Source organism: Quercus lobata, chromosome 5 (assembly GCF_001633185.2).
Source record: "Quercus lobata isolate SW786 chromosome 5, ValleyOak3.0 Primary Assembly, whole genome shotgun sequence".
Classification (NCBI taxonomy): domain Eukaryota; kingdom Viridiplantae; phylum Streptophyta; class Magnoliopsida; order Fagales; family Fagaceae; genus Quercus; species Quercus lobata.
Genome location: NC_044908.1, coordinates 41,860,671 through 41,878,241, shown reverse-complemented (window position 1 = coordinate 41,878,241; position 17,571 = coordinate 41,860,671). Strand labels below are relative to the sequence as shown.

The following is a 17,571-nucleotide window of genomic DNA, read 5'->3' as shown; positions in this document are numbered from 1 at the left end:
CACGATTTTCATAAATTTTCTTTTCTTTTTTTTTTTTGAAAAGTAAATTTTCTTTTCTACTTGTTGAGATAGTATATAATAAAATTGGTTTTGTTGCGATATTATACCAATTACAACTATTAATGTGCCTATTCTAAGGTAATGTGACTTACTCCCATTCTAATCTAACCTAAATAAATTCAGTAAAATTTTTATATCAAGAAATTGATGAATAAAATACGGTAAATACTAGGGCACATTTATTATCACACAATTATATATAGTGAGCGTTTGGTTTCAGTTGAAACCAACGTTCACGTTTTCATTTCCGCGTTTCTGTACTTTTTTTTTTTATTTTTTAGTGCATGAACAGTAAATTTATTGTGCAGAGACAAAAATGACTATTTAGGCACTGTAGCAGCACTGTTCACACATTAAAAATATTAAAAATAGGTCCCACAGTACTTTTCACACATTTAAAAATTATTTTGCTACAGTGTTTTCAGTTTTTAGTTTTCAGTTTCAGCAACAATAAACTCAATCCAAACAGACCCATACACTTTTTCCACTTTAATAACTTAAAAATTATGAATTCCATCACGATTTTCAGTTAAAAATTAAAAAAAAAAATTTGTGTAAGGACTAAGGAACATTGGTAAAAAAAATATATATACCGTTATAATAAAGACACGTAGCAGACAGCCGCCAGCCGCCTCCAAGACCTGTACTCTAGTCCACGTTCCCACTGCGCAATGTCCTAAGTCCGAACTTTGAAATAGCAAGCAAAAAAAAAAAAACCTGTCGTTTTCTTGTTAAAGAAACGAAGTAAAAACTAAAAAAACCGACAAATTATAAAAAGTAAATTAATTTTATCTTAAAAAAAAAAAAAAAAAACACTTCTTGGACTTTCTGAAAGCTGAATGAAAAGAAAACCCAAAGACCACTGCAATGGGTCGTCTTCTTCTTTTTCTTCTTTTTCTACGTTCAACGCTTAAAATCCCTTGCGAGACGCTCAAGCTCAGACAGAGCGATTGATTGAGAGAAGTAAAAAACAGAAAGAAAAAAAAAAAACTCAATCAGTAAAAAAGCAAGCAATAATGTCTCTGAGTGCACCTCGCTTGAACCCCCATTTCGCGGCCGAGAAGGCGGTGGCGGCTATCGGATTGGGCTACGATCTCTGCAACGATATACGATTGTCAGCGTGCAAGTCGGGTCAGCCCGGGTTGAGACTGATTGAGTTGGAGCAGACCCAGGAACGAGACCTTTTGATTCCAGGTGGGGTTGTTGTTCCACACGTGTCCACCTCCATCAAGTGCGATAAAGGCGAGCGTACCAGGTTTCGCTCCGATGTTGTTTCATTTCATCAGGTTGGTACTAGGTACCCTTGTTTTCATTTTTTTTTTTTTTTTTTAAGTGGTTTTAAGAAACTAGAATTTTGTTGAGAAGTTGTTTTGGTCGTCCTAGGAAACGTTAGGTTTGTAGCTATTTCAATTGGTAAAGACTTGGGTCAAAAAGATAGTTATTTGTATCTTGACCTGATAATAAAAATAAAAAGAACAATCAATCATCGAAAGGTTCAAATATGACGATATCTATTAAAAAAAGTGTTGGCAAATGTTATTATGAGACCCTAACTATAAGCACAATATTGTAATTCTAGTTCTCTATTCATGTTGCCCCAATGTTTTAAAACTATGCTTAAATCTTTTGATGATTAAAGTACTTATTGTATGATTGGTTTGAAAAACCAAAAAAAAGAAAAAGAAAAAAAAGATCATCCCTGTCATTTCCTCAATGAAACTTTTTACATGTGGAATTTAGTCTGACTTGTTCTGTGTCTTCTAAGTTCCACGCCTAAAGAAAAAACTAATAAGGTAATGAGCGGTTCAAATTAAAAAGAAAAAGAAAAATGTAGTAACCCCTTGAAATTTGGATTACATTTGGTTGAGTTGAACTAACAATCATTGCATTGGTTTTCTCATTGTTATTATGATTATTTATAACAATTAGTTATATACTTATAATCAAATTGTTATCGATTGAGTTGAACTTCAATTATTACAATGGTGTGTGAGGCATTTTTTAACATTCGCTACATGTGTTAAATGCCAGATGTCAGAGCACTTCAATCAGGAAATGTCTCTATCAGGAAAAATTCCATCAGGGCTATTTAATGCAACGTTCGACTTCAGGGGCTGCTGGCAGATGGATGCAGCTGCCACAAGGAGTCTTGCAATGGATGGTTGGTTCATAACTCTTTATAATATTGAGTTAGATAGATCACAAATAACGCTGTCCGAACAGGTCAAGCAAGAAGTGCCTAATTCATGGGACCCTGCTGCCCTTGCTGAGTAAGATTTTGTAAACTGATACTTCATAATTGACCGCCTCTCAGCATTTGTGGTGAATAAACATTGATAATTTGCTGGAGTCAAGCACCCCACCTTGGAAATGGGTTTCCAGGTGAAAAAAAAGGCACCCACACGGCTGATAGGAGGGGCTCACAATTTGTTAATGCTAAGAAAGTCGTATATTAAAACTGATAAGTGTGGAAGTCCACTGTGTCTGTAGCATAATGATACAGTTGAAATTAAAGTTAAGTTGTAAGTTTTTACTAGAATATTTCAATTTTTGATGCTTAATAGCATGATTTTCCAGGTTCATTGATAAATATGGTACTCATGTTGTTGTTGGGGTAAAGATGGGAGGTAAGGATGTAGTTCTCGTAAAGCAATTAGAAGGTTCAAATCTTCAGCCAACTGAAGTGCAGAAATTGTTAAAGCAATTAGCTGATCAGAGATTTTCTGAAGATGAGAATGGAGGTTTCTTATCAAACCCTGCTGAATTATCAGGAAAAATGAAGGTATATATATTCTTAAAGCTAACATCCTCATCATAGTCATGTGGTAATATCATTGCTAGTGCCAGTTTGGTAAAGCGGTTTCAAGCCACACTTTTTGAAAGTAAAGGATTTTTTAAACTTCAATTTTTTCTAGTTATAGCTTTTTCAAGCAAACCCCTTTTTTTATTAAAAAAAAAAAAAAATTAAAAAAAAAGCTGAAAATAAGTTATTCCAAATGGGAATGTGATAGTTAGATGCATCAAAGTGGTGAGTTATAAGGAAAAAGGAAGCGAACAAATAGTTTGGATGTGGTAAAGTACTAAAGTTTGGCTTCTAAGGAAAGTCCAAAAAACATTTTGTGAATTCTAATTTCCCAAGCTTGGGGTAATTTTCTACTTTTTATCTTAAACGCTTACCTTAAAGTTATTAGAAAAATGTCATAAACTTAGAAATCATCTGGGAAATAAAACTTAAAATAGTATTTGTAAACTACCATGAGGCTTGCACTGCTGCTGTTCTCCAGATCCTCAGAAATCCCAATTGCACCTATGTCAGCATCAACCTGACACATCATTTATGCAGTATGAGTCCCAACTAATCTTTATAATTCTTTGCATTTTCTATTTCTCTTTATTGCCCAATTTTATATTTATCTTAATTGCATGTCAAATTTTGTTGTTTTTAAACTGTTACCAATAACAGAGTCTGCTGCACCAAAACTTGTTTCCATTAAACCATACATGTGGTACTTGATCAGTATGTGCTCAGATATTATATGTGGCAGCTTCTTAATTGAGCACTTGAATCGTAATTTCCCAAGATAACAAAGTTTTTTTTTATTGTTTTGTCATCATTTACTCAGAATAAATTGCCACAATTGTTTCCTTTCTCTTGAGTTAAAATGTGACTTGACGAGTCTAGTGGATCTCACATTTTATTTCCTTCTTAGATGACTTACTTTCAGTCTTTTGAAGTAATTATGGATTTCCATTTTATTTAAATTTGAAACCATGAACAAGAAAGGGGAAATTTAGGGAAATAATGAGGAGAGTCGTTCTGCTTTAATGTTTCTATTTATTGTTCAGGAAGAAAACATTATGCCCTGGGATCTCCGTAATGCCTCAGTTAGGCCTCCTGATATCACTTACTCAAAGAATGATGTAAGTCTTTTACTATCTAATGCTCTGAAACTGAACCCTATGGGGAACAGGATACTTTAAAAAAAAAATTAAGATTTATTTATTTTTAACACAGGATATAGTGCGGATCTGTATCAGAAAGGGAGGCATTGATGTTGGTCAAAGTCATAATCAGTGGCTGTCAACCATATCACAGTCTCCTAATGTCATATCAATGTCCTTTGTGCCTATAACTTCACTCTTGAGTGGAGTCAGAGGCAATGGATTTCTGAGTCATGCAGTGAATCTGTACCTTAGATGTGAGTATGCATACCTCTAATCTGTTTATTTGATCTCTCTATGGCTAAATATCCATGTGATCACTATTATTATCCCATTTTGAATGCTTGAAAGATTGTTATTCCAGTATTGGGGGGCATTAATTTTCCTGCATCCCATGCACACTGAAGCCTATTGAAAGTCATTTAGATTGCTACAAGTTCAGTCCAATCTTGCATTCATTAAAACACAAAATGTGATTTTATAATGATATAACTTAGTGAAGTTATATATATATATATATATTAATGGATGTATAATGAATATAACACTGTTGAAGGATATAATCATATAATAGTGTCAGTGCTGATATAAATTGCATTGGGCACACTGATTGTAATCTCTAATCCTTGATTTTATTGGCATATTAGTGTGACCTGGCCAAATGGACCTTATATCTTTCCCTATGCTCAGTTCTATGCTTGGTTGGCAGTATAATTCTGTCTTTTATTTCATTACTTCACCCTGTTGGTACCTATATATCAAACTTGATGTCAGATAGTATCACTATGTACTTCTGCAGAAACTATGGATACAATTAAACTTACATCGAACTTGATGTCATATAGTATCATTATGTTAGTCTGCAGAAACTATGGATACAATTACACTTAAACTGAGTTTAGTATTTCTTTTGTGACTGTAATCTTTGGATGTAGCCTATGCATGAGTCTGCATGTCTTCTATCTGTGAATCTTTTTATATGAAATTACCATATCTATTGAAATCACTGTCATTATTCCTCTCATTCAGTACTTCTATTGGTCTCTGATGGTTGATAACTCATGCAGATAGGCCACCAATAGAGGAACTCCATCAATTTTTAGAATTTCAATTGCCTCGGCAGTGGGCTCCAATGTATAGCGATTTGCCTCTTGGTCTAAGGCACAGAAAACAAGTGTCCCCATCGCTTCAGTTAACTTTTATGGGCCCCAAGCTTTATGTCAACACCACGCAGGTAATTCCTTTTGTTGCAGCTCATAAAAATAGTGATACCATTAAGTTTAGATTCTCAAATTACCCGTGATCTCATTATTGGGATTCCTTTGTAGAATTCACAGACTTATGGGTATAGGTATAGAGGTTGCAAGCAAATTGTGATCTCATTATTTTGATTGTTTTAGTTGGTCCCAAAGGGAGAACCCTGCTTCTTATTTTCTATAGCCCCATGCAATAGGGAATTGACATTGTAAGGTCTGGGCATAAATTTGATTTGCTGTTTCTATCAATTAGAATGTGAGCTTATGGGATTTCATCCTGGTGCAGCAAGGCCGTTGTCACTTTTGTGTAACAAAAAATTATATAAAAAGTTTGGACTTGTGACTTGGTTCAGTACACTGTTCCTTTTTTTTTTTTTTAAGAACAAACTAAGTTTAATTGGGGTTTAGTTACTCCTACGTAAAAGAAATTGTAAATAGTACCGTACTATCTTCACACCGTCAGTGCCCATATTGTTCTCATAGTGATGCATGATACTGGTCATTTCAGTTATTTGCTATAACAAATTTATGAATCTATTTCCTGTACTGAAGCATGTTGATACATTCCCATTTTACTAAATTCCTTGTTACATCCTGATTTATAATTTCACAATTGGCAGGTTGACTCTGGAAATCGGCCAGTGACAGGGGTTCGTTTATACTTGGAAGGCAAGAAAAGTGACCGTCTTGCAATTCATCTTCAGCATCTCGCAACTCTTCCCAAAATCCTCCAACTAGCAGATGATCACAGTTATGAGCCCATCGAGGAACCAGTGGACCAAGGCTACTTTGTACCTGTCAAGTGGAACATATTATCACATGTGTGCACTGCTCCAGTAGAGTATAACGGTGCCCACATTGGTCAGTCTGCTTGTATTGTTACAAAGGCCTGGTTTGAAGTTAAGGTTATTGGAATGAGAAAAATTTTGTTCCTGAGACTTGGATACTCCATGGTGGCATCTGCAAAGATACGGAGATCAGCATGGGCAGGACCCACTACGTCGTCTCGAAAATCAGGTTTCATCTCAATGATGATCAGCACAAGATTTAGCGCAGGATTGAATCCACCTGAGAAACCAGCTAAAGTGGATATGAATTCAGCAATTTATCCAGGAGGCCCTCCTTTACCAACAAAGGCACCAAAGATGTCAAACTTTGTAAATACGATGGAAATGGTGAGAGGTCCCGAGGACCCGCCAGGATATTGGGTGGTCACCGGAGCTAGGCTCAATGTAGTGGGTGGCAAAATCTCAATAACCGTGAAATACTCATTGTTGACCATAATGTCCGAGGATTCAATGTGAGAAAACCGAACAGGGAAGTGCTCAAGCAATTTTTTCCCTTGTTGAAAATGTACATTATGTATTTAAAATCAGCTTCAATAGCAATTTATTTTGCGCAAGCAAAGCCATTCTGGCATGACAATGTTAATCATATCTTGGAAACCACTGTCCTTTTGGGAGAAAAATCTAGGTGGCAATGGCATTACTGCTTCTTGAACCTTGGATTTTTGGATAAATAATATTATTTTATTTATTGTAGTTGGTAAAAAAAAAAGGGAATCAAGGATTTAACTTTGCGCAATAAATTTATTATTTTATTGGCTAAAATGCAAAAATTTAGCTTTTAAGTTTCTTCATAATTCATTTCAGTTTTTTTTTTTAACCTTGTTTTTGTTCATTTTAGTCCTCTAAGTTTTAGATTTATTCAATTAAGGCTATATACTGTCAACTTTTTTAATAATTTTTTGAAAACAAAAATCTAGAAAATATTTTTCAATCACTAATTCAATTTTTTAATTTAAAAAATTTGAAGAAAAATTTTTAAAATTGGAAAATTAACCACAAAATATAACAAGAGTTGATGTGAATGCCTTACTTGAATAAACTTGAAAATTAGAGAGCTGAAATGAATGAAAGCAAAGTTAAATGATTGAAATGAATATTAGTAAAACATAGATAATGGTTTTTTCATTTTAGCCAATGTTATTTCTATTAGAGAAGCTACCTTTAAGAAAAGCTTAAGGATCATTTTAACTCAACACAATGAATTTATTATTTTATTTCTATTAGAGAAGCCACCTTCAAGAAAAGCTTGAGGATTACAATTCCGAGGATAGACCTTCTCTCTTCTACTTGTTTTTCCACTTTCACATAAATTCTTTTTCTTTACGTTCTCTACTTTTCTCTATATTCTTTTCTTCCTTTCTTGAGCAAGCCCTAGGTCTTTATATTTATAGGGAGAAGGGCCAAATTCTCAAATATGTACAGGTGAAATAGTGGGTTTCCATCAAATCACCCTTGTTGTCATTAGGTCTACAAATGGAAGTAGCCCTAGTGCTGCTTCCCTATCTCTAGATGTGCCATTCGTCATTTAATGTTAACAGTTGGCAATAGGTAAGATCAATTAATGTGGAGGTAACAACTCATTTTTGCCTCCATTGATGCCCTTTCTTCTTGGCCTTACCCTGCCTTCCCCGACCATAATTTCTTAGGGGCAATTGCCCCTCTATGTCTCGAACCACAAAATTATTTGATCAAATATTTGGTCAAATTACAAGGTTGGGAATAACTCCTCGAGCACTCTAAAAGTTACGCGTAAGAAGATATTGACCTGGTTTAGACTCTCTAATTGAGTCAAGTGGGCCGATCCCATGGGCATGTTGCTCTTGAACCTGCCTTCGCACACTTATTATAATTAATAAAAAATAGCTTTGTGAAGAGAATAGTCTCATTTTAAAAAACGTATTTTGAATATACAATTTTAGGCACTAAAATCTCGAATTTTGCACTAAAATCATGTTTCCAATACATAATTTTATAGTAGAATGTGATTCTTCAACAATATATATTCTTTCTTTTTCTACGGATGACACATTGACACTTAGAGTTTCCTTTAGTCTTTTGAATGTGTACACGATTGATTCATTTCATCTGCTGCTAAGACTAATAAAATATTAAAGGTTCATCGGAGTTTTTGGGAAAATAATGGAGTATTATTTTATTAATAATTATTATAAATAGTGTTTTTTTTAGATAAAAGATAGACTTATAGTATTGGAGCAAATATTATAAATAGTGTTTTGGTAAAATTATTTAGGAAATTAGGAGAATCGCTTCTCTTTTGAAAATCGTGCTTCTAAAACAGAATTTAAGCATTAAAATTTCAAATTTTGCACTGAAATCGTTTTGAAATCTCAATTTTAGCTTTCTTGGAATGCTTTCTTACATATGAAATAATTTCAAATCTTAAATTCTAAAAAATATTCTGACGCCTATTGATCCCAATTCTCTCGTTCATGACCTGAATGAATACTAGCTCTTAATATTTTTCATGATTTTTTTTTTTTTAAATGCTTGAGGATACAAATGATTAGAATATTCATCAAAATTATTTTCTTTTTATCCCTTCCATAAGCTGCTTGATTATAATTCATTGAATTCTTGTACTTCATTGGGTGGATCATGGAATTCCCTCTTCAGTTCATCTGCTTCCCCCCTGGAAAGTAGCAGAGCATAGGCTCCAACATCTTTTCTGTGATGGAATTTTTCTTAATAAAAGAGTTTACAAAACAATAGAATAACCATTTCATAAATTGCAGTTTTTCATAACCTAATAGATCGTTTTGGAATGTTTCTTCGGAATGTAAGTACATCTCCAGCGGAGAGGGCACTAATAAGAATGGGAACTAATTATCGGCACTCATAGTGCTGCTTTGGTATCCATATGAGGCACATATTGCATTGCCAAACAACGTAAACCATCACAATCCCACCCAACTATGCCCCCTTACCAAGAATTCTAAATAATTCACATTCAATTATTTATGAAGTAACTTACTGCTTCTATTACTCGCCTAACAGAGTTGTGAAAAGCAGGTCTTGCATAAAACCTGCTCTTCCAGCAGCTTGTTTCATCCTTTTTTCCCGCTCTTCGTAACTCAAAGAAGGATCGAAGCTGCAAGGGGAGAGAGAGATGTTAATAGTTGGATCCAGAGAAGGGTTTTAGGAGAGATGTTCATAGTTAAATAAAAGCTACAAAAGCATAAATTAAATAGATCAAATAGATTGGGCAAGACTAAGAGCATCCTCACCACCAACGTCTGTGACTAAATTACTTCTTAATTCATATGATAAGTCTAGGTGGATAGTCAGATATGGTGGATCCTCTTGTCTAAGACATCAAAAAATATAATATATATAATTTGTCCAACATATTTTGCCCAAATGATAGAGGAATCCTTAATCCTGCCTCATCCCACTGCATGCACTACTCTGGCAAACAATTTTGATGTAAGAAAAGGAAAAACATGCTTGTGAACCCTGGCTCACATGGTAAAGGATGGGTCCCAAGTTTCAAGTCATGCCTAAAATAGAACAAAAAAGTTCAAAACAAAATTTAGAAATCAAAGGTGAAAATCCTTTAGGAGGGTACTACATCTCACAAGAGGATTTTGGCAAGAGGCAAGTACAACAGGGTTGTTAGACTTTGACAATTTTATTTTATTGTTTGATGATTTGATGGTTACAATGAGAGAGGGGATTTGAACCATGAAAATCTCCATTGAAAACATCATAAGGTGTCATTTGAGCTAAGGCTCTTGGTGACTTTGACAATTAATTAACGTATTTTAACTAAACAAATAGGATTGCTTTTTAGACAGTGATCTCCTTTGGGCCAGCCGGCCCATCTCCCTCCAAAAATGTTCTAGATATATATATATATATATATATATATATATATTTGATAGGTAAATAGTGGGGAGGGGAGGGTGGAGGTAAGGAACATGAGACACCACAATGAAAAGTAGCGATTGCTGGCAGCTGCACATAGTGTATACATACACACTGCGTGCAAACAACTGGAATCGACTGAAATCGTGACTTTAAGTCACAATTTTTCAAGTTTGAAATCATGACTTCAATCATGATTTCAGTTATTGTGCAGGTACATACTGTTTTGACTATTTTCACTAGGTTATTACTTGAATTTAAATATTTTAAATATTTTAACTTAAGGACAATGATTTTATCAAAAATTAGGATAAGAATTTCATGGTTGTCTTTTTTCCAACCCATAACCATGACTAGAACATTATACCATTAAAATAACAAGCATCCTGTCACAAAGGAAATTAGATCTATATCAGTACCTTGATTTCCAAATATGTGCTGGTGCTACATTCTTTACAGAAGAGTCCTCAGCACTGTTTACCACAGATTTTGAAATCTCTTCTGCTTCAGATGCAGGGAAGTTCAAAATAAGTGATGATAGGAATGGATCAGTAGCTGCAGTAGACACATTAGCATTGTTTGACCGATATCCACCACCCCCTAGAAGCACCTGCAGATGGGCCTCACGAAGATCCCGACCCAGGAGAGACAGTGCCTGACTGTTAGGAATTGCAACTCTACGTAACCTGCGTCGTCTCTGCAAGTAATCCTCAGTTAAAGGAAACTTATATAGCCATTCAGTTTTGTCATCGATTAGTAAACCAATCATATACGCAAGCATAAAAAAAAAGTCAATTAAGTCATGTGAAGAGAAACAACAGTGATGGAATTTTCAGTTAAAAGGATATCTTGAACAAGTGTCCATGTTGCAGCGTGATATGACTTAACATGTCCCGTGCAACTTTAACAGAGCAAATGGGACAAACCTGCAAGGAAAAAGTGGATTCAGAATGAGACTATTAACACGAAAGCATCAATCAAAACTAGAAAGTAGTCAAGTACTTAACATGCCATCCTCCCTTAATCCTGAGCAGGAATGACAGTAAAAAACAATTAGCTACAACAAGATGTTCACTTTGTTCATTTCACTTCCATCATTTCCCCCTCTTTACTTATCCAAAAAAAAAAAATTCCCCCCCCCCCCCACCCCCTTTTCCTTTATTGATTCTGGACTTGTAAACTTTAACCATGTCAAAGAAGCCAGTATTCTTGTTGGTTAAGTACAAGGAAAAATAAGTTCCCCCACATTGAGGGCATCAACCACAGATATGATCTAAGGATTGAATTCATCCATCACCAAATCTTGGGATTTATGTATATAGCATTCATATATGTATATGGAGGATCTCCTGTAGATTCAATCTACAAAATGAAGCAATATAGACTACATAACACTGACCATATAAGCAGTGTTTTATAATAATAACTGCTAATAGATTGAATACACAATGTTTTTGTGAAAACACACAAAACAATAAAAGGCAAGCAACAGTATTTCACAAACACCACACAAAATACAGTGAAAACCTCTCACAAACACAAATTAACTCACATCCCATTACACCCAAAACAAGCTGTCAATACAAATTAATGAACAAATGAGACACTCACAATCCCAGAACCCCAGTAAACCCTTTGGGGGTTCTCTCACTCAAACAAAAGATAAACTCTACTTATACACATGGTTATCTTCACTCCAAAAGAATTGACAAACTAATCTTTGAAGAAACTCGCTCTATGTTCTTCTAGGAGTCTTCTCCTCTCTCTAATACGAGGTCCATTAGGCTAAGCCACCAAACCCTTTACAGAATGCCTACATATAAGACTCCAATTCCTATTCCTTGGCAGTCAAAGAATACTAAATTACTTCTTTGACAAGGGAAAACTTTCCTTCCACACCAAGATTACTAAAAGAGGTTACCAAATAAAAAAAAAAAAAAAATGAATTTGGGTCAATTTTCAACACAATCATTACTTACTCACAAAAAATCTGTTCAAGTTAAAGTTGCTAGAGTATTGGAAGGGGTTGGATAAATTATGCACTACGTAAAGGTGGACATAAAAGATAAATTAAAATATAAAAGAGAAGAAGCCATGAAAATAATAGTGTCATTGGACCTCTACTGACTCCCAAAACAATCAGATAGGCCAGTAATTGTTACAATATGTTGATTGTTGTGCCAATGAGCTCTAGCTCAACTAGCACCTCCTCCCCCTATAAGTTCTAGATTAAGGGTGAGGTAGTGAGTTCAAGGCCCATTAAATTCGTGGGTAACTCACCAATAATAATAAAAATGGATCCTTCATGATTGTGTATCTCACAATGCTTATGCCTCAAAGCCAGAATGTTGTTCCCGATATGTCTCTAGCTCTATATATCCTAATCCTAGATTGGCATATGCTTTGCCTACAGCCAGATGCTAGTTAAATGATGAGCCACCAATTCTTATGTAGATAACTCAAACCACATTATTATGATTTTTGGCTGTCCATGTAACATCTGACGCTTGAATCATATCATTCCTCTTTGACTTAGCTTATATCTCCTTCATCAAATTTTGTATTAAGTATAGTTGCAGTGTCCACTGCTTTGCACCTGTATTTTGTACATGTAAACCAGCAGTACTTGTGTATTTCACGCTTGCACTACAATGAAGTTGTAATCTGATACGGAACATGAGAACTCACCAACCAAAGTGGAAAGAAAAGGAGGTAAAAAGTAACAACGGCTTTTCTTATTGAAATTCTCTTACGGATTGCTGATTCCATGCTTCCTTAGGTATAATTTTTTGAAATTGAAAAGTGAACTAACCCACAGACCTAGGCTGCATGGCTGGTGGGTGGTGGGTGGTGGCAGATATCACAGTATCTGTCAAGTAAACGGTCTCTGATCCATCAAACTCATATTACACTTTCATTATCCAAAATTTTACTAGATAAATCAGGGTTAGTACACATACAACTTTATTTAAAATTCTCCTAGATCATCAACCGCAAAAAGCTCCAGAATAATAGCCAACGGTGTGACCATCAGCCACCACAAAACTCACTACTCAAACTCCTGATGTTCTGGTATTCCTTGTTTATGCATCTAACCAAGTAATTAAATATTCTAATGATGCCAATCTATGCGTTTCCTTGAGAAAAAAGAGTGCCAAAAAAAAAAAAAAACAAATCACAACTGCTCCGGAAGATGAATATAGTGCCTCCACACCTAAGGATGTAATTTCAGATTCTCTGTTAATACTAATATCATTGGAGCACAACATATTTACTACACAACCGTTTTATTGTACAATTGTATATGTATGTGTATCTGCATAAATGAAAATGATCATTTTCACAAATAAATGTAAATCACAAAGAAATTAATGGTTCTTAAGTCCCTCCTTTAGTCCTTATTTATGACAAATTTCAAAAAAAAAAAAAAAAATTCTTTTCTTTGATGGATGTTTAAAAAAACAAAAAGAAAACGCGTTAAAATTTGCAAGACATCAATAAAAATGAAGCACTCAATGAAAGCAAAGAAATATTAGCACGGCAATGAATCAAAATGGGCATACACAGCTTTACCAACAAAGATCAAAACTCTCCAACATTAACCAAATAAGGAAAACAAAATCATTTGACTCTCTCACAGACCAAACATACAAACTAAAACAAAAAGTACAAATATGAGGGTATACGTAAAGAAACACGTACAGTGACTTTGGATTCGCACGAGTGCTCGTCTTCTAGATGCGAACACAGTGACACGATATCGAAGTCCTCGTAGCAATACGGACATGGTAAATCGGGTCGGACCTCGTCCTCCACCTCAAAATCATCGATACCCAACCGATCTAAATCCAACCCCAACAAAACAAAAAACATTGAAAAATGAGAAACCCAAAAAACCAAAGCATTAAAAAAAAAAAAAAAAAAAACCCAGATCGGATATGGAGGTACTCACCTAAGTGGGAGCTCTGATGGTGGTGCTGAAGCGTGTATTGGCGCTTGGCGGCGGCGAGACGAGAAGTCCAGAAATCGGAGTCCATTGAAAGATCGGAGATTTTTATGAATTCAAGCTCACTTTTTTTTTTTTTTTTTTTGTAAATTTTTATATAGATTTTATTTGGTGAATTTGAATTAGCTCCAAAGAGATCAAAAAAGCGAGAAACAGACAAGTTTGCTCCTTTCTCTACTTGTATTGTAAGTCTGTGTGTTGGGTGGTGTTCTGATAAATTTGACTTTTTCGATAGAAAGAAAGGAAGATAGAGAGATATTTTGTTCAAGTTGATATATCCTTTAGTTTTTACTATTAGGATTAATTATTTAAGGTTTTTTTTTTTGTTTTTTTGAGAAACAATTATTTAAGGTTGATGTTGAATATTTTTTCTTACAAGTTTTGACTTTTTCTTAAGGCTAGGCTTATAGGAGGTAGGAGAGTAATGACGGTTGGATTAAGGTTAGAGAGAGATGAGGTGGTGGGGGGTTGGGTTTGGGTATGTGTGGTGAAGACCGAAGGTGATGTTAAGAAAATGGGAGGAAATGTCGGAGTGCTCTTCGTTTGTTTTGACACACACACCCTTCTTTGGTTCGAGTGGTCTGCAGGCCATTTTATTTTTTGTGATATTTTTGTATATTATATATTCTCTGTTTGTCGGCATACTCGAACCAGTAACGTTTCCTTCTAAAAAAAAATAAAAAATAAATGAAACCAATTCTAATATAAAAAAAAGAAAAAGAAAAAAAAAAGAGGCTGTATACAAAATCTCATCCTTTTTAAATATAAATAAAAAATAGGGGTAATTACATTTTATTCACATATGGTTTGCCTCTAATTTGACTTGCCTACTCGTGGTTTCAATGTTGACACTTTACCCACCTGTGATTCCCTCCGTTACTAATTCGTAACCCACCTCTGTTAAAATTAAGGGTAAATAGGTATTTTTGCTCAAGTTTTATATCTCTCTCCTCCCAAAACAAAAAATAGCACAAAAATGCAAGAGAAAAAAGATCAAAAAGTGGTATTTGCCTCTCTCTCTCTCCATTTACACAAATCTTGAACTTGAAGAACATACAAAAAAAAAAAAAAAAAAAAAAAACCTAGATCAACCTACACAAGATCACTGACTTAATGAAACATCTTTGAAAAATCATTAAGCTGTAAGATTAGAACCCAATTTTCATGGAGGGACAAGGAACTGATTTAGCTTTAGTCACCACTCTTCGCTGCTTCCGAACCTTCAGATCAAAATCTCTCAACTCCTCTAAGAAACAACTATCAGTTTCGACTTTGGCTTCTCTACAAGCTCTGGTATTCGACTGCAACGGCGTGATCCTCGAGTCCGAGCACTTGCACTGCCAGGTTTACAACGATGCCTTCGCTCATTTCAATGTCCGTTGCCCTTCTTCTTCTGATGAATCACAACAGCCTCTCAATTAGGGCATCGATTTCAACGACCAGCTCTAGAATCGCATCAGAGAGATTTGTTCTAGACCTTTGGTCCCTTTTACCATGGTGTTAGTTTTTGTTTTTATTGAAATTTAATTTATATTTAGATTTCAAATTTTGGGTTTTGTAGAGTTAAGCTGTAAGATTAGAACCCAATTTTCATGGGGGGACAAGGAACTGATTCAGCTTCAATGGCGTCTCTTGCCAACTGGAGAAATGATTTTTCAAAGATGTTTCATTAAGTCAGTGATCTTGTGTAGGTTGATCTAGGTTTTTTTTTTTGGGTATGTTCTTCATGTTCAAGATTTATGTGAATAGAGAGAAAGATAAATACCACTTTTTGATCTTCTTTCTCTTGCATTTTTGTGCTATTTTTTGTTTTGGGAAAAGAGAGGCATAAAACTTGAGCAAAATTACCTATTTACCCTTAATTTTAACAGAGGTGGGTTATAGATTAGTAACAGAAGGAATCACAGCTGGGTAAAGTATCAAAATTGAAACCATGGGTAGGCAAGTCAAATTAGAGGCAAACCACAAGTGGGTAAAGTGTAATGATCCCTAAATAATATGTATGCTGAGTTCAAGTTAAACCACATACTTTTAATTAGATGCAAATATTGGCAAATTTATTGTTGAATTACGTTATATTTGTATTCTTTTTGTAATTTAAAATAATGCATAAAAGATGAGTTTATGCATCAAATGATAACTAACATCTAATTGATATTAAAATTGGCATACATGTTAACAAGATATAGAACATGTAATCCAATGGTGGAATTTTCAAAATATGAATTCCGTAACAAATTATTGGTGGTGTAACATTGTTTAAAGTTACACTATGTGTAACTTTAAGTCAATGGGTAATTGTCCCACATTGCTTAAAAAAGTGTGTTGTGTGTAGTATAACTTGCCCCACCCTCCCTTAAAAGTTACCAAGGGTTTTGAGTGGAGTTGTGGTGTGCTTTTGTGTTAGAACCCATTTCCCTCTCCCTTTTGTGTGTGTGTTTGTTTCTCAAAAAAAAAAAAAAAAAAGCCACTTAATAACTTTTTATTAGAGGAGAATTTTGGCAATAGCCTATCATATAATATATAGAGGCAACTATACAATAATAAATATTGTGTATCAAAGAACTTTGGTGGAAATATTAGTGTTTCAATGAAAGTTTGTATCAAATCGCTGTTGATTTTTAATCTCTTCTTCTTATCTCACTCAATGTTGCTTCCTTGGACGCTACACATAGGGATGGTCATACCCATTGGGTAATGGATATTCAACCCTACTCGATCCAAATATTCTAGGTAATACACAGTTCTTAATGGGAAGAAGGTATCAGGTAGGGTTTGGATATTACTCGAATTTTTCAGGTAGGGTTTGGATATTACCCATTTACCCATTTACCTAATTACTTCTAACCCAAACCCAACTCAACCCAATTATTATGGGTAAATCCTAACCCACCCAGTTACCTAATAATCAAAATTACCAAATTGCCCTTAAAACTTCAAAATCACCAAAGTACTCCTAAAATCCTCTAAAATTGTTGAAATACTCCTGAAACCTAAAAAATTACCGACATAACTCCAAAACCTAAAAATTACCAAAATACCCCTAAATCTTTAAAATGACCGAAATACTTTTGAAACCTAAAATATGACCAAAATAACCCTAAAACCTAAAAATTACAAAAATACTCTCGAAACCTAAAAATTACCAAAATACCCCTTTAAAACTTAGAAATGACAGAAATATCCTCGAAATCTAAAATAGGACCAAAATACCCTAAAACCTAAAAATTACCAAAATACCCTCGAAACCTTAAAAATGACAGAAATATCCTCGAAATCTAAAACATGACCAAAATATCCCTAAAACCTAAAAATTACCAAAATACCCTCGAAACCCTAAAAATGACAGAAATACCCGCGAAACTTAAAAATGACCAAAATACCCCCCTAAACCTAAAAATGACTATAATACCCCCCTAAACCTAAAAATGACTATAATACCCCTAAAACTTATAAAATGACCAAAATGCCCCCGAAACTTATAAGATGATAAAAAAAATACACCTTAAACCTAAAAAATGACTGAAATACCTTTGAAACTTTAAAATATGACCAAAAGACCCCGAAACTTAAA

The 17,571-nt window shown here is 34.5% G+C and overlaps 2 protein-coding genes across 2 annotated transcripts; one reads left to right on the top strand and one right to left on the bottom strand.

The window, feature by feature from the left end:
- Positions 1-855: 855 nt before the first annotated feature.
- Positions 856-6,758, top strand: LOC115989246 (MACPF domain-containing protein NSL1). Its single transcript, XM_031112912.1, has 7 exons — positions 856-1,346; positions 2,092-2,330; positions 2,638-2,842; positions 3,907-3,981; positions 4,076-4,259; positions 5,070-5,236; positions 5,879-6,758. The coding sequence occupies exons 1-7, from the start codon at positions 1,077-1,079 to the stop codon at positions 6,560-6,562; spliced, it is 1,824 nt and encodes a 607-aa protein (XP_030968772.1). The 5' UTR covers positions 856-1,076; the 3' UTR covers positions 6,563-6,758.
- A 2,063-nt stretch (positions 6,759-8,821) lies between these two features.
- On the bottom strand, positions 8,822-14,558 carry LOC115989247 (protein DEHYDRATION-INDUCED 19-like). Its single transcript, XM_031112913.1, has 5 exons — positions 13,944-14,558; positions 13,694-13,833; positions 10,840-10,917; positions 10,411-10,694; positions 8,822-9,215 (listed from the first exon to the last, which is right to left on the bottom strand). The coding sequence occupies exons 1-5, from the start codon at positions 14,026-14,028 to the stop codon at positions 9,107-9,109; spliced, it is 696 nt and encodes a 231-aa protein (XP_030968773.1). The 5' UTR covers positions 14,029-14,558; the 3' UTR covers positions 8,822-9,106.
- Between the last annotated feature and the right edge of the window lie 3,013 nt (positions 14,559-17,571).